The 21,197-nt window shown below is 38.5% G+C and overlaps 1 protein-coding gene and 1 non-coding gene across 2 annotated transcripts in view; both read left to right on the forward strand.

The window, feature by feature from the left end:
* Positions 1-21,197, forward strand: part of ADAM28 (ADAM metallopeptidase domain 28) — a 67,050-nt gene that overhangs the window by 32,390 nt on the left and 13,463 nt on the right. The window contains exons 9-14 of the mRNA XM_056118822.1: positions 3,542-3,711; positions 7,318-7,402; positions 14,854-14,984; positions 16,358-16,535; positions 17,419-17,508; positions 19,320-19,515. Coding sequence (XP_055974797.1) covers positions 3,542-3,711; positions 7,318-7,402; positions 14,854-14,984; positions 16,358-16,535; positions 17,419-17,508; positions 19,320-19,515 — 850 coding nt within the window. The remainder of the gene's footprint in view (positions 1-3,541; positions 3,712-7,317; positions 7,403-14,853; positions 14,985-16,357; positions 16,536-17,418; positions 17,509-19,319; positions 19,516-21,197) is intronic.
* LOC130028493 (U6 spliceosomal RNA) lies at positions 14,171-14,277 on the forward strand. The gene has a single exon (XR_008793218.1). It is a non-coding gene; the product is annotated as a U6 spliceosomal RNA (small nuclear RNA).

Here is a 21,197-nt window from a genome sequence, read left to right on the forward strand (position 1 = left end):
GAATTCACTAGGAAGAGAAAGATAATTATAGTTAATTCTATTGGGCCTGAAAGATAGCATAGTTAGCACAGCAGGTAGGGTGTTGCCTTGTACGCGCCTGACCCGGCTGACCCGGGTTTGATTCCTCTGCCCCTCTCAGAGAGCCTGGCAAGCTACCAAGAGTATCTTATCCACACGGCAAAGCCTGGCACACTATCCATGATTTATTCGATATGCCAAACACAGTAACAACAAGTCTCACAATGGAAACGTTACTGGGTCCACTCTAGCAAATTGATGAACAACAGGAAGACAGTGACAGTGACAGTGAAAGGTGTTTGCCTTATACTCAGCCTACTGTATTAATACAATTCCTAATACTAACAATTCCTAATATTTCTATGAGAACCACCAGTTGTCAAGTCTGAGCACAAACCCAGTAACCCAGTATCACTGACTGTGCTCTGAAGTGAAAAAATAAATTCATGATTAATCACACAGCTTATTTTTCAACACAGATCACATTCATTGTTCTTAATGAACCCACAGAATAGCTATATTTTTAAGCTGCATTTTACGTCATATGTTTTTTCAGATCACAGATAAAATGTAGGCAAATAGAACTGATGCCCATCTTTTTCCTCCAAGGTATATACATTCAATTCAGGAAGACACGGTCATGGTCATGGTCACAGTCCTCCCGTAAATAAAATGAGTCATATGAATAGTGGTAATGAGTGCTACAGAGAAACATAAGCAGAGCAAAAATAAGAAAGAGAATGAGGTTCATCTTGGATTCCATGTTAAGCAAAGAAGAATTTGCTAATAGGATTACACTTGAGCAGGGACCGACAGAAAAGGGGCAAAGAGGCAGAAAATATGCTAATGACAAAACCTAGATTGCCTTGTTTGGAGGACAATGGAATATGGATGTTGTGGCTGAAAAAAAGAAAACCAGGGAAAGTGGGTGAGGAGATGATATTTGATTAGTGGAGGAGGTGGGAGCCTAAAGGTCTGGTGGGCATATTTCTAGAATTTGTTATTCCTTATTGATTAGAAAGATATTGGAGAATCTAAGATACTTGAAATAGAAATCTACTGAGAAGAACAATCAATAATATTAAATGATGCTGAGGATTGATTATTGAATGTTGAATTTAACAAGATGGAATTTACCAATAATCTGAGTGAAATGAGTTTACATGGATTATGAAAATAAATGCATGCCTGGAGAAAGAATTGAGAAATAGAATCAGATACAAATAGCAAAAATTAATTCCACATATGAGAGGGGTCACATTTGTATTGATCCTTTTCCTCCTGACTTACTTCACTCAGCATCATATGCTCTAGTTCCATCTGTTATGGGAAATTTCATGATTTTATTATTATTATTTTATTTATTTGTTTGTTTGTTTGGGGCTTATGCCCAGAGATGGACAGGGGTTTCTCTTGGCTCTTCACTCAGTAATTCCTCCTGGTAGTGCGTGGGAAACCATATGGGATGCTGAGGAGCAAACCGTTTGTAAGATGATTGCTCTACTTGTTGTATTAGGGCTTGGGCCCTAATTTTATTTTATTCTTTTAAGTGGAAGTTTGTATTCTTTGATCAACAGTGTGCAGTTAAATGAACTATAATAGCAATTAACACTTATTTTTAAAACATGCCTATAATCTCAAGCATAATTTATATTTACTAAGTTTTTTTCTATATTCATTGTAGATAATTTGATGCAGTTGAGGCTTAAGAATTAGAGGAATACTTACTGTGTAGTGATTCACAGATTCAGAATTTTTTTCACTTTTTCAGGTAGTATGTTATTTTCCTCTGTGGGGTGTGGGGGTAGAAGGGCAAATCTGGCTGTGCTCAGGGCTTACTCCTGGCACTGTGCATAGGGCACACAGTTCACTCCTGACGGGGCTCAGGAATATATAGTGCCAGGGTTCCAATCAGACTGGCTTCATGCAAGGTCTGTGCCTTGCCCTCTAAACTATCTTTCTAGCTCAGTGTTTTAATTTTCTTTTTTCATTTTTTTGATTTTTGTTTATTTATTGGATCACCATGAGATACAGTTATAAACTTTCATGATTACGTTTCAGTCATACTATGATCAGGCACCCATCCCTCCACCAGTGCATATTATCCACCACCATTCTACCCAGTGTTCTTCCCGCCACCCCCATCTCATCACCCCTTGACTCTGTGGCCATTCTTCCTACTCTCTCTAAATTTGGGCCTTGTGATTTGCAACACAGATACTAAGACCATCATGTTTCGTCCTTAGTCTACTTTTCAGGACACATCTCCCATTCCGAGCAATTCCTCCAATCATCATTTACTTAGTGGTCCCTTCTCTATCTCAATTGCCTTTTCCTCCAGCACATGAGGCTAGCTTCCACACCTTGGAGTGATCCTCCTGGCACTTATCTCTACTGTCCTTAGGTAATAGTCTCATAGTATGCTACTTTATCTTCCACAAATGAGTGCAGCCATTCTATGTCTGTCCCTCTCTTTCTGACTAATTTCACTTAACCTGATACACTCCAGGTCCATCCACTTATATGAAAATCTCATTATTTCATCTCTTCTAATAGCTGCATAGATTTCTATTGTGTACATGTACCAAAGTTTCTTTAACCAGTCATCTGTTCTCGGGCACTCAGGTTTTTTTTCAGATTTTGGCTATTATTAACAGTGCTGCAATAAACATACAAGTGAAAATGTCATTTCTACTGTGTTTTTTTGCATCTCTGGGAGATATTCCCAGGAGTGGTATTGCTGGTTCATATGGGAGCTCAATTTTTAGATTTTTGAGGAGTGTCCATATTGTTTTCCCAAAAGTCTGAACTTGTTGACATTCCTACCAACAATGTATGAGAGTCCCTTTCTCTCGGCATCTACACCGGCACTAACTGTTCTTGTTGAAGTGTGCCAGTTTCTGTGGTATAAGATGATTCCTCATTGTTGTTTTGATTTGTATCTCCCCGATGAGAGTATTTTAATTTTCTAATCAGAAGAAATTCAGCCTTGCTAATTCTGAAATCCATGATGAGAATATTACAGAGCGCATGAACAAACATACTTAAAATGAGATTACAAAAATGAACTGATAAGTGAAAAATTTATAGTATATTCCAAGTAATTTCTAAAAAGAGTGATTTCAATTGGATATTTGCTAAAAAAAAAAAAACAAAAACAAAAAAAAACATAGTTTGTAGACCTAAAATACATAAGGGTATGTGTTTTGCCTATGAACTGGAATCTTGTGTTTCTAAAAGAGATGATAAACTCCATTTCACAATCTTGTTTGGAAGGAATTTTTTTTCAATGCTATATAAATAAATTTGGAGGTTTAAATTACATTGCTATTTTAAAAAGATATCAAACCAGAAATACAGATTAGTAGTTTAGTGGGAAAATACTTATTTTGCAATTAAGAGGTTCTACTTTACTCTGTGACACACACACACAAACATATAAAATTTTTACTAAAATATTTTAAAATAAAAGTTCACAGTGACATTGTGAGTCATTGCTTTGCCGTTTATTATCTTTGGACAGCTTTATAAAAAACTAAATACTCATGTGGCTTTAGTTGGAATGGAAATCTGGAATGACAAAGATAAGATAAAAATAAGTCCCAATGCAAGTTTTACCTTGGACAATTTTTCTAAATGGAGGGGGAGTATTCTTCCAAGAAGAAAACGCCATGATGTCGCTCAGTTAATCACGTATGTATTGATCTTATCTTTTAACTCTCTGTGTGAGATTTAGCATAAAATCTTTTCAAACTCTCAGCAAATCTAGTAATACCTAAGTGTATAGGTATAAATCCTCTCTGTAAGGATTTAATTTTTTTGTGTTCTTTTATTCCCCTCCTTTTGAGGGATAAGGCTACACTTGGCAGAGCTCAGGGGTTGCTTCCAGCTCTGTATTCAAGGGATTAGTTCTGGCAGTGAATAGCAGACCATATGGTACCGGGGCTAAAACCCAGCCTCCCACATACAAAGCATGCCTTCAAGACCATTGAGCTATCTCCCCATCACAGGGGATTAAATATTTTAAGGTTCTTATTCGGCTTATCCTAAATATGCTCTTTAAGTTAGACATTTAACCATAATTCATCAGAAGTTTTCTGTATTTATTGGGATTACAGAAAGGAAAGAACCAATTTAAATAATGGAAAGGATTTAAATTCAGTCCATTTTTTATTATTATTTAAATTGGCATTTATTACCTTAGAATCAGGTAATCAGCAGTTTAACGGACCTAGAAACTTAATTTTATTACAAAATTCAATGTTTTTTTTATCATGGGTTACTTGCAATAACCAAATTCATGTAGTATATATTTTTTGATTAAAATTTATTTATTTACAAAGTGTTCATGATTGGATTTTGTTCATACAATATTCGGACACCTATCCGTCTACCAATGTACATTTCCCAGCACCAGTGTCCCCAGGTTCCCTTCTATTATCCCCCATACTCCATTCCCTGCTTGCCTCTATAGCAGGCACTTTTCTCCTCTCTCTCCCTCTCTCCTTTTGGGTATAATTCAGTTATTTTTTTAAATTATTATTTGTTATTTTTACTCTTTGAAGGGCTAAGTACTAAAACCAGGGCCTCACATTTACTTGGCAAGTGCTCTATCACTGCTTACACCCCTGTTTTTAAAAAATCATATTCACTTTAAATGGTAATTAAGACAAACTTTGAGATTTTTTTTAAAAAAGTGAATATTCTAACTCAACATCTTTACCATATTATTGGAGTGATGAAAAATGAGGGAAATAAATATAATGACTAAGATGCACAAGGCCACTAAGTATATGCCTCTAGATAAATCAAGAAAATTCTGCTAGATAATTTGCAGTTCAAAGCAGCAGAGAGTGATTTAGAATTACTGGATCTTTATTTCCCAAGAAAAAAACGTGCACATTGTAGGAAATAAGTAGAATAGACCTGTCAGATTTAACTAATATGGTTCTCTATCCCTGCCTAACAAATTGTCCAAAACTTTCTTATATATGATTCTTCATGTATGTTTGGTCTTGCCTGGAGTAGAAAGGTAGACAGCCATGTACAGTCACAGTCCTTTATTTGGTTAGTTTGACCTTTCTTTCCCATGGCAGTCTGGGTATCAGAACACCTTGCAAAGTGGTTAACTTTGCCCATAAGAAGTATTTTAAGAAGTCCAAGAGAGAATCATACCATATCACTTCTGGTATATTCTTCTGGTAAAGAACAGGTCATTGGGCCAATTCAGATCAAGAGAAGGAACTACACAGGATGCGAAAACTGCAAGACTGATTCACTGGGGGTTATCTTTGAAGAATAGCTGCTACAATTTCTTAATTTTGAAAGGTGAGTTAGAATCAAGAGAACACTATGGAACATAGCACATTTTGTGGAGAGACTTAGTCATTTTCTTTGATCTCATGCTACTAAGTAAGATAGGATTTAATTCTTATCAGACTCGATACAGGGCCGAGCATATTCTGATATATCCCCATATTTTAAAGTAATATGATATACATAAAATCATAAGCAAGTTGTTAAATACATAACAAAGATAGAGAAAGAGAGAAAGGGAGAGACAAAATGTTAATCCAATTGCCAAGTGTAAATTTCTTGAATAGATCAGAATAAAATATAGGATAAAAATAATCAAAAAGGAAGGACTAAAAAGTAGTGCAGTAGATCAGTACTTGTCTTATATGCACTAAACCCCACTTACATCTCTAGCTCTACTTATTGTCCCTGAGTACCTCCAGGAGTGATTCTTGAGCACAGAGTCAGGAGTAAAACCCTAAGCACAGTAGTTATGGCCTAAATGTTATATTGCTTACAAATGTGTAAAGACAAACAATCTCAGGCTTTTGAAAGGAATTAAATTACAAAATTAGTAAAAGGGATTAGTACAAATTGATAAAAAAAAAAGTTAAAAAGTTAAAGCAAGCACAAGTGGTTCAAAATCCTTTTCAATAAGATCTGTCACCTCGTTGTTCATCCATTTGCTCGAGCAGGCCCAGTAACGTATCCATTAGAGACTTTGTTGTTATTGTGTTTGGCATATCAAATACATCACGGGTAGCTTCCCAGGCTCTGCTGTGTGGGGGAGATACTCTCGGTAGCCTGCCGGGCTCTCCGAGAGGGGTGAAGGAATTGAACTCAGGTCGGCCATGTTGGCTGCGTGCAAGGCAAAAGCCCTACCGCTGTGCTATGTTTCAATAGCATAATTCAAAAAGAGAAATTTTTAAAAATGAGTCCTAAGTCCAAATCCTTAGGTAGCTAAGAATACTAAAACAAGATCAAAATATATAAAAATATATAACTTCAAACAAAACGTTATATTAATATTCAAAGTAATATTAATATCCAAAAATACAAACAAATAAAATATTTAATATTTAATATTGTTTAATAATATTTTCACTGTCAGTGTCCTCCCATTATTCATCGATTTGCCCGAGCGGGCTCAGTAACGTCTTCATTGTGACACTTGTTACTGTGTTTGGCATATCGAATACGTCACAGGGAGCTTGCAGGCTTTGTCGTGCGGGCGGGATACTCTCTGCAGCTGGCCGGACTCTCTGAGAGGGGCAGAAGAATTTAATATTTATTAAGATAATATTTTCCCCATTATTTTGGACAAGGTATGACTTTCACAATGAAAAATATAATAGCTGGGGCCAGAGTGATAGAATAGCAGGTAGAGTGTTTGCCTTGCTCATTGATCCAGGTTCAATGTCTGATATCCCATATGGTTCCCCAAGCCTGCCAGGAGTGATCCCTGAGCATAGAAACAGGAGTAAGTCCTGAGCACCATGCGATGTAACTCAAAAAACAAACAATAGCCAAATAAAATACAATAAGCATGAACTAAAAATGAGATATTAAAAGTGATTGTATCTGGCACTTGTTTTTCTGGTGACGTAAGAACGTGTTATTAAAGAAAACCTCAACCCTTCTTGGACCCATAACCCTGACCATTGCTGTGTGCAACCCTAGTGACCCCTGAGTACTGCAGGGCATGTTCAGACTATGTTTGACAACCTACCGTGGGTGACAGTGTGTCTGGGAGAAGCTCCTGAACTCCCAGAGCAAAGTTTTTCAAATTTTGATTCACATTGTACATTTTTCTGCCAATGCATTTAGAGTGATCACTCACTCGTGATGTATTCAATATGCCAAACGCAGTAACAAGTCTCACAATGGGGACATTACTGGGCCCGCTCGAGCAAAATCGACGAGCAACAGGAAGACAGTGCTACAGTGCTACAGTGCACTTAGAGTAATAGTTCAAATTAAATGTGTCTTTTTTTTTTCTTTCAGGTCAACAGAACTTTCTGGCACTACAGTGGGCCTTGCTTTCATGTCTACCATGTGTTCTCCCTACCATTCTGTCGGCATTGTTCAGGTTTGTTTGACTATAATCAGTTGGCTCTGCAGATCCAGTTTGTCAGGTTTTCCCTGAACCCATTGAAAAGATCACACAGTGTTTCTCTTTTAATTTGTGATACAGTAACTAGCACTGATAGAATTTCAAATGCTGTTATCAGTCTTAGGTATCTTGAGTACTTGGAATCTGGCCATGATGCTGTATATTTTAATATCTCACTGGATTCAGAATGCAAAAAAGTTTTGAGGATTTCATATTGATAGTCACAAAGACATTATCTACAATTTTTATTTTCTGGTAATATGTTCTTTAAATTTTGTTACTAAAGTATAAATATCAGGTGAACCTGTTCACATAAAATTATATGATCCCAACTATTCAGGTTCTTTTTCTGAGAAAAATTGATAGTGTTCATTCCAACAGTATTTGATTTAATTTATCAGTAAAACTGTAGAAGCTGGATATGGGCTTGTGTGTGCATGTGTACGTGCATGTGCATGCGTGTGTGTGTGTGTGTGTGTATGTGTATGCATGCATGAATATTTAATTATATTTAAGCTGACAATTTTTTCTTTATTTTGAGGGTGAAGGGGTCACACCCGACAATGCACATGGGTTACTCCTGGTTTTGCACTCAGGAATTACTCCTGGCAGTGCTCAGTGGACCATATAGGATGATGGGAATCAAACCCGGGTCAACCTTGTGCAAGGCAAACGTCCTACCTGCTGTACTATTACTCCAGCCTTGACAATTTTTTTATATTTTCTTGATTATCCTATTCAATGTTTGTAGAATCTGTTATTATATTTCCCTTCTCACTTAGAATAAGCTAGTAATTTTGCCATGGTCAATTTGGTATAGACGGTATTATTGATCTCAAAGAAATAGTCTTTGCTTAGTTGATGTTCTATATGATTTTCCTTTTTTATTTACTTATTATTTATTTATTTATTTTTTAATGTAGGAGTACTGCTATTTATTCAGCCACTGATTAGCTGATTGAATTGGGCATGAACTCCACCTTACTTTTTTTCATTTTTTAATAATTTTATTTATTGAATCACCATGAGAGCAGTCACAAAGCGTTTGGGTTTAAGTCTTGGTCATACAATGAAACACATGTACCTTCACCAGTGCCCATTCTCTATCACCAAAAACCTCAGTATACTCCCATTCCACACTCTCCCCCTATCTGTGGGGCAGATGATTTCCACATTACTCTCTCTCTACTTTGATCACATTCAATATTTTGACACCAGACCCACCATTATTATTTGGGATTTTACCCCAACACTCAGATCTGCCGAAAAGGCACCGGTAGACAATTTGTTTTCTATTGCTGGTTATGAATAACATATGATGTTGTGCGGCTGCAGTAGTGGCCGTGCGATTTTGAAATTCCAAAATTTTAACACTTAAATCTGGAGGGATTTCTGCCAAAACCTGCTGGGCTCCGAGATTTGTTCCTGAGTCTCTTGGATCATGGCTGTAAGCAGCTTGATCAAGGAGCCAGAGAGGCCGTTCATGGGCGGCAAGTCAGGGTCTCATTGGGGTGGGGAGAAAAGGGCAGGCTCCATCCCCAACCCGTGAGGCCCCACGTGTCTCATCACTATGGGCCCAAACCTGACTGTCCAGTGGCCTGCGGAGTATGGCAACCACTGAGCCGCCAATAGGAGCAGGTGGAGGAACAGCACCCTTTCCCACCTGAGGTGGCCCAGCGCAGGTAACTTACTGCAGGGACTGGACGCATTTCTGCCAAAAGTCCCTGGGTTTTGAGATTTGTTTCTGAGTCTCTGGGATCATGGCCATTAAGCTGTTTGATCAGGAACCAGAGAGGCTGTTCATGGGTGGTGACTTGGGGTCTCATTGGGAGAAGGAGAAAAGGGCCGGCTCTACCTCCATACCGTGAGGCCTTGCATGTCTCATATGTCTCATCACTGTGGGCCTAAACCTGACTGTCCAGTGTCCTTTGGAGGATGGTGGCCACTGAGCCGCTAGGGGGAACAGGCCAAGGCACAAAACCTGGGGTGGCCTGGCACTGGTAACCTACTGCAGGGACCAGGCGCATTTCTGCCAAAAGCCATTGGGTTTCAAGATTTGTTTCTGAGTCTCTGGGATCATGGCCATTAAGCAGTTTGATCAGGAACCAGAGAGGCCTTGCCTCCAATTATATAGCTGAGCTGGAGGTGGTTTGTGGGTGTGTCTCCCACATACCTAACTTTTGGCCATTTACTTTCTTGGTAAACTTTGCCCCAAGTTTTTGGGGCCTGGCCAAAGGCACGGCAGAAATTATAGGGTATCTGGAAGTCTGAAGGTGCCATCAGGTTCCTGATGCACTTGTCTCACAGGTATAGACTGACCTGCTGGCGGCACCATACCCCCTGATTTTCCTTTTTTAAATGACTTCTATTTACTCAATATCTTGTATTTCTTCTTATCTTGTATTTAATTCTTTTGCTCATCCTTCTGCTTATCTTATTAATCCTCGATTACCTCATATTTAATTTGTTCTTTATTAGCTTAAAGATGAACCTTATTTGCTTGGTTTGGTTTGCAAGTTCCATTTTATTGTGATTAGGACTTACTCCTGGCTTTGCACTCAGAGATCACTCCGGGGTGACCAGAATCCAACCTAGATTGGCTGTATCAAAGCAAGCACCCTACCCACTATGCTATCTCTCTGACTCTTAAATAATATTTTTGGATTGTTAATTTCAGGGTTTTTTTCTTTTTAAATATAGCATTAATATTTACATTTCCTTCTGTACAGCACTTTAGTGCATCCAAGATGTTTATATTTGTGTATTTGCATTTTATGTAGCTAAATATTATTTCTAATTATCTGGTGTCTTTTTTTCTTTTTTCCCCTTCTATCATTGAGAGCATATGTGATGAAGATTTAGGTTATTGATTTTTTTTTTTTAAATACTATCATCATCTATGTATTCATTTGCTCTTGCTCATTTCTCTTGCTGAGAGTCCACTTACATATACATATTACCGCCTGCTTAATTTGTTTGTTTTAGGCCACATTCAGTGATGCTCAAGGCCTAACTCCTGGCTCTGCACTCAGGGAATCATTCCTGGTGGTGCCCAGGAAAGCATATACGGTTCTGTGAATTGAACTCAGGCTCACCATGTGCAAACAAGTGCCATAACATCTGTAGTATTTCTGTCATATACTGTATAAATTCTTTAGGGGCAGCCGGGGGTGGGGGGTGGTGGGAGGAGGTGATGGCTCTTCCCCTAGCCCCCAGTGTTCGGGGTGGGCCTGGGCCGTGGGGCAGATGGTGGATGAAACAAGGGCCAAGCTGGTTGGTTCATCAGTTACAGTTTATTCTATTCCCCCCAAGCACCTGCCCCAGTCTCTCTGTGTGTAAACACACAAAAAAACGATGGGCGAAGGGACGGCAACAGCCTATCTCTCCCGCCGCCTGCGTTCAGTAGTCTCAGGGTGTTTCCCCACTCCAGGGAGGTCGATGGCAATGGTCAGGTGGAGGAAAGAAACGAGGACCGGGCTGGTTGGTCTTAGTAGCAATTTATTACATGGAAGAGATGTACGTCTCAAGCATGTGCTCCTTTGTTCTCTCAGCTTCTGTCCTCAGCCCCATCTTCCCAGGTTCTCTGATGCATGTGTCCCCCAGAGAGCCCTGAAAATCCCCTTATATAGATCATGGTACCTCTAAAGGGAGCAATATAGTGATGTCATCAAAAGGAGTTACTGAAAGAACATTGAGGCGCCAACTATACATTGTTTCTTTACATCCACCTGCCAGTAATCTTGGCCTCACCTTTTACAAGTTATAAGCACTTGGATTAGCACAACTAAAACCAGTCTGCTAGAGCTTGCAATCTAAATCTCAAAAGATCAGCCTGCCTGGATCCAGGCATCTACATCCCCAGGATCAGGCCTGGTTTAGCACCTGGGATCTGCATACCTAAGACCAGCTAGGTTTCTGTGAGATAAGGGAAACTGCCTCAATATACTGAAATCATTTACTGAAGGCAGTTTGAAGGGGAGAAAAGTTCAGTCTCATCCAAGCTAGTCTGGACACACTGAAAAGCAGTTTCTAGGGCAGATTCTCATTTAGCAGATCAACTCACACTAGAACAGAATTCCCTGGGTGTGTTTCTCCTCTCCTTGTCCGACCAACATATAAGCATACATAATATAAATCATTTTGTATGGACACAGTAAGAAATACTTTGAGCTTATAGAATTGCTCTCCTAGGGCTATCTCGACCTCAGACTGCAGTGCTCAGGCCAGATATCTTTCCTATTCTTAGCAGCAGGGTCCTAGTCTCGTCATTACTTTTGGATCATGACAGCATTTGATCAACTCTTAACCTATAGTTAAGGATCATGGCACCTTGGCCTGGCCCATCACGATGCCAGGGTAGCACATAACTTACCTGCTTGCCCTGGTTCCATTCAGTCCCACATTGGGACCCTGCCCTTGGGGTGCTAGGATGTTAGGGCAACTGAGGCTTGAGTTGAGAAAGCAGATGCCCGGGAGTGAATAACATTCAAAGCCAATTAAATCCTAAGATGTAAAGCATAAAATTAATTGTCTTCCTGTATCTATACAAAAAGGACATTGTATTAAACTATTCAAAAGACATAAGGAGAGGAGAAAAGCAATATTAACTTACAGTACAAGTTCAGTGTCCTAGAAGGATGAGACCTTACAAATTGGTTGGGGAAAAGAGCACAAAGAAGTAGTTACAAACAAACAAAGTAATGGAAGTGACTCGGGAGCACTGTGATGGGTGCAACCTGATAAACCTAAGCTCCTTGTACTCCAACACTCTGAGCCTCCCAATCTAGTCTCCACTGCTCCTCATTCCCGTCTCCTTCTGTCTCTACTGCTCATCTCTCTGTGCTCCATTTCTAAGCCTGGGCTCACTTTCTCTACGTGCTTGCTCCTGTATTCTTCTACATTCTTCTGTCCTCTGTCCCCCTTGCTAGTCTCTCTGAACTGTATCTTGCCGCCCTGCTCTCTCTCTCACCCTCTCCAGCTCTCTCCCTCTCTCCAGCTTGGTTGTCTCTCCAACTCCCCAGCCCACTGGGCTGACACTGCACCCAGTCAGGTAGCAAAATCAACATAAGAAAGCCCTTCCTGAGGGTCCACCAGGTTCAAGGGAAACACCACCTAAGAGGTATTCCAAAACCCTTCCTGACTGCCCAAGGGCAAAATACCTCCTAAGGTGTTTTTCTCCTTTCCTCAGTCCAATAACTCTATCAACATCTTCATACTAGTTATTTTTGTATGGACACAGTAAGAGATACACTGAGGCTTGTAGAGCAGCTCTCCTGGGAACATCTTGCCACAAACTCAGACTACAGCGCTCAGGACAGATTGACCATTCCTAAACCTAGCAGGGTCCAAGTCTAGTTATTATTTTTTGGATCATGACAGCATTTGTCCTTGACCAAGCTCTTAACTTATGGTTAAGCATTATAGCACTTTGGCCAGGCCCATCTTGATGTCAGGGTAGCACATAGCTTTCTGCTTTTCCTGGTTCCAATCCAGTCCCTCATTGGGACCCTGCTTTGGGGGGTGCTAGAAAGTAGGGGCAGCTGAGGCTTAGGTCGAGAGAACAAATGCCCGGGAGGAAAATATCACTGAGAGTCATATTACAAAAGCATAGCATATACTGCCTTCTTGTGTCCATACAAAGAGGACATTATTCTGAGTAAACTATTGAAAGGACTTAGGGAGAAGAGAAAAACAATATTTACGAGTCAACAGAACACAAAGAAAGAAGTTACAAATAAACACAGAGAAATGGGAGCACCATGATGGGGCCAACCCAATACACCTAAACTACCTGAGGCCATGCAGGAAGGACAAAACAGTGTTATCCTGCAATATACAACCATTTATATTGAACCTCAAACCATGTATATTCTCTTGTGTTTGTTTGCTTTGGTATATTTTCATTTTATTTTTCATTTAGATAATTTCTTTTGAAATTTTTGATACTCTTGGTAGCTTGCTGGGCTCTCCGAGAGGGATGAAGGAATCAAACCCAGGTCAGCCGCGTGCAAGGCAAATGTCTTACCCGCACTTCTATCACTCCAGCCCCTCAGCATAGCTATTTTGTCTTTTTAAAATCTTTATTTATTTATTTGGTTTTGACGCCACACCCGGCTGATTTCAGGGCTTACTCCTGGCTCTGTGCTCAGGGATCACTCTGGAAAGTGCATGTGAAAGCCCCGTTATTGCTCTCTATCATTGAATACACCCTCCAAGCCCCAGTTAATAGATATTTGGAGGCCCTAATACGATATGGTCTAAGTTGAGCAACATTGTCTATCAAAATACTGAACTATGCAGCTGAAATGTATAAAAGACCATGAGTGACACTCAGGGTTCCTAAGCACTGTTTGGGAGCATTCTTCCAAAATAAAGTATTAAAATCTAGGCTTACTTAAAGAGAAGAAAGAATGGAAGTCATCCCAGAGGAAAATTATTTGAGATATAAAAATAATTATTGAAATATTATGTCATAAGTTCAAAGGAACTCCACGGTAGACACGGTCCTCCCGTTGTTCATCGGTTTGCTCGAGTGGGCCCAGTAACGTTTCCATCATGAGACTTGTTGTTACTGTGTTTGGCATATCGAATACGTCAAGGGTAGCTTGCCAGGCTTGCCAGGCTCTGCCGTGAGAGCCAGATACTCTCGGTAGCTTGCTGGGCTCTCCGAGAGGGGCGGAGGAATCGAACTCGGGTTGGCCATGTTGGCCGCTTGTAAGGCGAATGCCCTACCACTGTGCTATCGCTCTCGCTTCGGCAGCACATATACTAAAATTGGAACAATACAGAGAAGATTAACATGGCCCCTGCACAAGGATGACACGCAAATTCGTGAAAGGAACTCCAAACAAAAAAAAAACCATAAAAGTTTCTATTTTAAAACACTTTCTCTCGGAGAGCCTGGCAAGCTACCGAGAGTATCTTGCCCGCACGGCAGAGCCTGGCAAGCTCTCCGTGACGTACTCGATATGCCAAACACAGTAGCAACAAAATGGAGACGTTACTGGGCCCGCTCAAGCAAATCGACAAACAACGGGAGGGCCTTTACCTTTTTTACCTTTTTATTTTAAGAATATATATATATATATATTTTTGGGTCACACTCGGTAATGCACAGGAGTTACTCCTGGTTCATGCACTCAGGAATTACTCATACGGGATGCTGGGAATTGAACCTAGGTCGGCTGCGTGCAAGGCAAACGCCCTACCCACTGTGCTATTGCTCCAGCCCCTCCAGATTGGTTTCAATAGGATGAAACAGTATCAGACAGACAGACACATAGATACAGAGAAAGACAGTAGAGTTGGAATGCTGAAGTTTTACTCTATCTCTACTCTGCCTGGTGATAGGAAAAGAATAAAATTAAACTCTGTATAACAATTCAGTTTGCAAATCAGAAGATCTTTTTCCCCATTTTCATCCTCAGGACCACAGTGACAATGTTCTTAGAGTTGCAGGAACAATGGCCCATGAAATGGGCCATAACTTCGGAATGTTTCATGACTCCTATGTTTGCAAGTGCCCTTCTACTATATGTGTGATGGACAAAGCATTAAGGTGAGGCTTTCTTTGGCTGATCTAATAGATACTCTTTTGTATTACTTTGTGCTGTGCCACTCTTTTATGTCATCTTCAGCAACATGTTTATGCTTTTAAATTGTCACATAAAAGCTTCTAAACATAGCCACAAATGTGCATCATTCCTTATCTAATATGAATTATTTTACCAAGATAGTTTAGACATATTGTCTCTTACTGTTGAGGAGACCAGCTCTCATATACTCTTCTTAGCTATACAAAACCTGTAGCACTGTAGCACCATCTTCCCATTGTTCATTGATTTGCTCCAGCGGGCCCAGTAATGTCTTCCTTGTGAGACTTGTTGTTACGGTGTTTGGAATATTGAATACGTCACGGGTAGCTTGCTATGCTTTACCGTGCGAGGGAAACACTCTTCGTAGCTTGTCTGGCTCTCCAAGAGGGGCAGAGGAATCAAATCTGGGTCGGCTGCATGCAAGCAAATGCCCTACCCATTGTGCTATCACTCCTTCTCATACAAAACCTAATTTCTGAAAATTATTAGTATTTATCAGATTTTCAATTAATTCAGAGTGGGTAGAGGTAGAAAAACTCTTTTTTTAAAAAAAATTTTTATTAGCGAAACACCATGAGGTACAGTTGTAGACTTACAACTTTTTGTGCTTGGGTTTCAATTATACAATGATTGAGTACCCATCCCTCCAAGAAAAATTCTTGAAGAAAATTGTAATTAAAGAAGTTCTCATAGGAACATGAAAAAAGAGACTATCGAAAGAGGTTATACATTCTTGCCTTGCCCTATACAATGTTGTTAGACAATTTTGTTTCTGAAAAAACCACAATCCCTATTATGTCCCTATTATGTTCATCTCCTCTTTTCTATTTCCCTCTCCCAGCTCACATTCCCTTCCACACAAGAGCGCCTGGCTGCAGGCAACTACATCTCTTATGTTATGGCTCCTAAATATTGCTGTTTTAGCATATATATATATATATATATATATTTGTGAAAATGCAGAGATTCTGTCAAAAGAAATCCTGGGAAAATAAATTTTCAGAATGCAAATAAATACAATTTACTGCCCTTAGGAATTCACAGCCAAAATTACCTACATCTGAATACGATTATCTGGAGGAGTCAGAAGCATTTTTGTTTCACTAGGCAGCAGCCTAGATACTATTCTTTGAGATATAACCATTTTTTCTCTTATGTGGGGATGCGTGTCCACATAATTGAGCTAATTTAAGTGGACAAACAAATGAGGTAACAATTTAGCAACTGGTCAGTGGAGTAGATATCTTTGTTTTGGGTACTTCTTAGCTATTGTCTGCAAACATTGCGTATATGTTCAGCAAGTCTGTATTCTATTTTCCCTTCCTTCTCTTTACAGCTTCTATATCCCTACAGATTTTAGTTCTTGTAGTCGTGTCAGCTATGACAAGTTCTTTGAAGAGAAATCCTCAAATTGCCTCTTTAATGCTCCATTACCTACTGATATCATATCCACCCCAATCTGTGGAAACCAGTTGGTGGAAATGGGAGAAGACTGTGACTGTGGGACCCCTGAGGTAGTAAAAACTTCCTAAAATAAAATGATCTAGGGTGTTTTTGAGTTTCTAAGAAGATAATTTTTTAAAGAATGTATAGTTGAATGTGAAGTTGTATGTTTTTTGAGTTTTAGTCATGCTCACTTCAAGATAGTTGTCATGTTTGCCTTTCTAAATTGCTGAATAGGTCACCCTAATTTCCCTTTGGGGTTCATTCTCCATTCATTTTTATTTAAGTTCCACGTGCCAACTTGGGATCTGCATCTTCACAAAATTTTGGACCTGTATTATTAACATTGAACATGAAAACCACCAACCACCTAGGTGTTAGCTTCTTAGTAGCTTCAAAATAGAATTACAAATTTATTCATTCTAGAGAATAATCATTCCTAGATGATGCTTATACTTAACATTAAAACAATAGTTTTAAACTTAAAAGTTTATAACTTTAAATATAACATTCCACTTATAGAATCTAAACAGCTATGGGATCAGGTGTTGAGGTAGAGGTGTCTCCAACACCTGTACAGCTAGCTTATTTTTCAAAATATATTGACACACACAAAGTTAAATTAAATGTAAAAAATTGATAAATAAATATACTTTGAAACTATTATCACATGTTTCAGAGGCTAAAGTTATTGCTCGATAGGTACAAAAATCTTGAGTAAATTATGTTAACTTTTTAAATAACTTAATTTTACTTTTGTTGTTACTTTGTTGTTACTGTGTCTGGCATATCGAATACTTAAAAACTATTTTTTCTTTTGTTTTCTTTTACATTTTACTAACATTGACCAGTCCAGTATTACTGTGGAAGGTTGAGAAAACTTTAAAGAATATATGTTTCGTGTAATTAACAAATTTTAATTAAATATCACATATTCGTTTATGGTATTTTTAGGAATGTACCAATATTTGCTGTGATGCTAAAACATGTAAAATCAAAGCACATTACCAATGTGCTTTAGGAGAATGCTGTGAAAAATGTCAGGTAAGATTATTATTTTATTTTTTCTTTGTGGTTATGATTTGTATTAGTTTTTATATGATAATCTTGGAAATTTGTGAGTATAATAGATGAGTGGATGTTTTTCTATTACAAAATAATGGTACATAATAAAATCCTCCACCGATGTTGTATGCACATGACTATTTGATATAGTAACTACCTTTTAAGTGAGAGACTATTATCTCATTCTGATTTTGAAGAAACAGCTCAAAACAGGCACTGTGAGTAAAATAATCAAGCCATTAGATGTCAAATTGCAAAGAGTAAATTTTTTTTTAAACTGTGCAGAGAATTGAATTACAATATATTTTCCAGGTACAAATAGTAAATTTTTAAAGCAATAATATTCTTCCTACATGTTGTTTCTTCTGATGTTGCCAAATACTCTTGGACCAAATCTCATCATTTATTATATATTCCTTTGATATGTTTGATGGAAAAACTTTCATTTTGAATAATTTGAGGGAGATTTTTTGTCTTTACCTTTTAAGCCATATTAGGATGAAATTCTTTGAAAATAATAGGTCATTTCTTTGTGGTACTTTTTAACTTTTCCTTTAAGTTAGATTTACTATTTTACATTTCAGTGTTGTATATTGCTCAATGTTAGGTATACATAATTTTGTATTTGTCTTATAAGTTATATTGATTCCTAAAAATCAAGGAACTTATTTCTGTTCAAGTAGTACAGAATGTAATTGTGTGGTGTTTGGGGCCACACCTATGATTCTCAGGGGCTACTACTGGCTCTGTGCTCAGGGCTCACTCCTGGTAGGGCTCAGATCTCCATATGGAGAGTCAAGGATCAAGCCCAGGGTAGCCACATGCAGAGCAGGCACCTTACTGAATGTACTATCTCATAGGTCTGCTCTTCATAAATTTTAAATAAATAGAAATCAGAAAGCAACCCCCAAAAGGAAGACAGAGAAAAATCAAAACAGAACAAAACATATATATCTAATTAATTTGACAACTGGTAGAATGTCAGTCTGGCTACTGCAGGGGGCTGCATTGGAGCATCTCATTCATATACACGAATTCAGCTTTTGTAAGGAGACTGCATGTGTTTTGATGACATGGGAACAGACCTGTTCACTTTAACTGGTGAAATATTCTTTCACTGTCCCATGGGCCTCTTCACAGAAACGTGTTATAGTAAGGTTTATCTGAGGAAGTAGAGACAAGATTTACTATGATAGAATGCAAGATATTAACGTACCAAATAAAGTATTTGATTATTTCTCCCTTCTGAAAAATCATTCCTGAAAAAAAAATGTTGGGGGGAAGGGGCGTTGGGAAGAAAGAGCCACACAAACAACAAAGGAATTCGGATTAGGAAATGTGATGCCTGGGAAAATTTCAGAGTATGCTGATCTGGTGCCTGTAAATTTAGCTTCTCTAATAATACAGAAGACTCACTTCAACAAATCTATGCAAGTGTAGATTTAAATATCCATGAAAATCTTGACAAAGATGCATTCAACAAGGAGAGAAAGAGCTTCCTTCTTCGCATCTCAAATGTTTATTAGTTTTTTTCTGCATATTTTATTAATATTTCTCTGGCATTTGTGCTAGATATTTAGAAATAATATTGTTTGCTAAAAATTTTAATCATCAATTGAAGTGAACAGAGTTAATACACTAGATGATACCTTTAGTTTATACAGTGCAAATGTAAACTGAAAGAGGATGTCTTTAAGACAGCCAAAAAGACCAAATTGAAAGCTCATTTCTAAATTATTAGGGTGTGGCAAGAGTGAAAAGGCCTGTTTTCCATTTTTATTTCCCTGCAGTTTAAGAAGCCTGGCTCCGTATGCAGACCAGCCAAAGATGAGTGTGATCTGCCGGAAATGTGCGATGGTAAATCTGGCCTTTGCCCTGATGATAGATTTCGAGTCAATGGCTTCCCTTGCCAAAATGGGAAAGGTTACTGCTTGATGGGGATGTGCCCCACCCTTCAGGATCAGTGCACGGACCTGTGGGGACCAGGTAGGAGCACGGGCCCCTTCTTTGGGCTTCTCTCTTCTGTTTCTCTGTCTTTCTGTCTCTCTGTCTCTGTCTGTCTGTCTGTCTGTCTCTCTCTCTCTCTCTCTCTCTCTCTCTCTATCTCATTCTTTCGTAGAGACATTATGGTCACAGCTGCATTCTGTCTTGTTATTTCTTGAGACAGTATATCACTGTAAAAACTCTGAATAAGAATCCTTTATGGTAAATTTTAGCATACTTAGATTTAGCAGGTAAAAATAAGACGACCCAAGTAAACTTTAACTTTAGATTAACAAATTGTTTGGTATCAGTAAGTTTCATATGATATTTGAGTAGAATTACACTAAAAATAATTACTTACAATTACTTACAAGAAATTCAAATTTAACTATGTTTCTGTACTTTATCTGACTGCACTAACCAAGATCATTTCTAGTTAGGCAACCCTTGGATGTCTGTGTGTACATGTGGTATGTGATTATGTGTGCTCATATGTATATGTAGGTGTCTGTGCATGTGTTTATGTATGTGTTAGATACAGGCCTGTGTAGGGGTGTGTGTGTGTGTGTGTGTGTGTGTGTGTGTGTGTGTGTGTGTGTGTGTGTGTGTTTGATGTAGCAGTTCTTGGAGATGAGAAGAGATCAAAACAAGGGAAAGAAAAGAGAAGGGTTATTTTGTCAAGGCTGAAGGAACAATGAACAAACCAGTGTTTCTTTCTCCCCTCTCTGTCTCTCTGTCTCTCTCCCACTGTCTCTCTTTGTCTCTCCCAATCTCTGCCTGGTCAGTCTGTCTTTCCTTTCCTTCCTGTTCCCTTTGTGGCTGGTGTGATGATAGGAGTCACACACTCGAGTGTGGTGCTGGGTACCTGGTGGTGTGTTTTTATGCCAGATCACAGACTCTCTTGAGGATCTAGAAATTCCTGAGATCACAACCATGTGGTCCTCTGCCTATGTGTGTGGCACCAGGAATTAGACACATGTTTCCAAATTAAACAGGCATTTTGGGCACTCAGGCATCACTTAGGGCCCCAGAAAAATTAAAACTTTGTCCACAATACAAGACTCTCTAAGGTTTATAAACCTGTTTATGTCTGTATGTATGTATGTTTATGTTTCAATTGTACCATTGAAAAATAATTTAAGATGGCCAGAGTGATAGAACAGCAGGTAGAGTGCTTATACTGCACCTGGTCTACGTGGATTCGATCTTTGGCACCCCATATGGTCCCTTGAGCCTGGTAGGAGTGATCCTCAGTGTCACAGAAATAGAGATCTCTGTATAAGCCATGAGAACCACCAGTGTGACAAAAAAAAAACTAATTCGAATTGTCTTCTCTTATCAATAAAAAGGCAGTATTTTATTAGCTTTATTTAACAATTACCTGGTCTTTTTTTATATATTTTATAAACAATTTACCTGATCTTTCATAAGAATGGATTTTAAATTTGCAACTTTGAAGGTTTACTTTCTTCCAACATAGATAAATATGTTCAATACTAACTCAATAGATAATTTTGAACATTTGCTATTAGAAATTAAACTTATTCACTAATAAAAATATGAAATGCCATTATTCCTTCAAGAAGCAGAGTATACAGCATAAGATATAAATCAATATAAGTTAACCTACATTTATTTAATTGTAAAGCTCTATTTTTCTTACCGTTCAATGCTGGTGTGTATGT

Source organism: Sorex fumeus, unplaced genomic scaffold, assembly GCF_029834395.1.
Source record: "Sorex fumeus unplaced genomic scaffold, SorFum_2.1 ptg000039l, whole genome shotgun sequence".
NCBI classification, from domain to species: Eukaryota; Metazoa; Chordata; class Mammalia; order Eulipotyphla; family Soricidae; genus Sorex; species Sorex fumeus.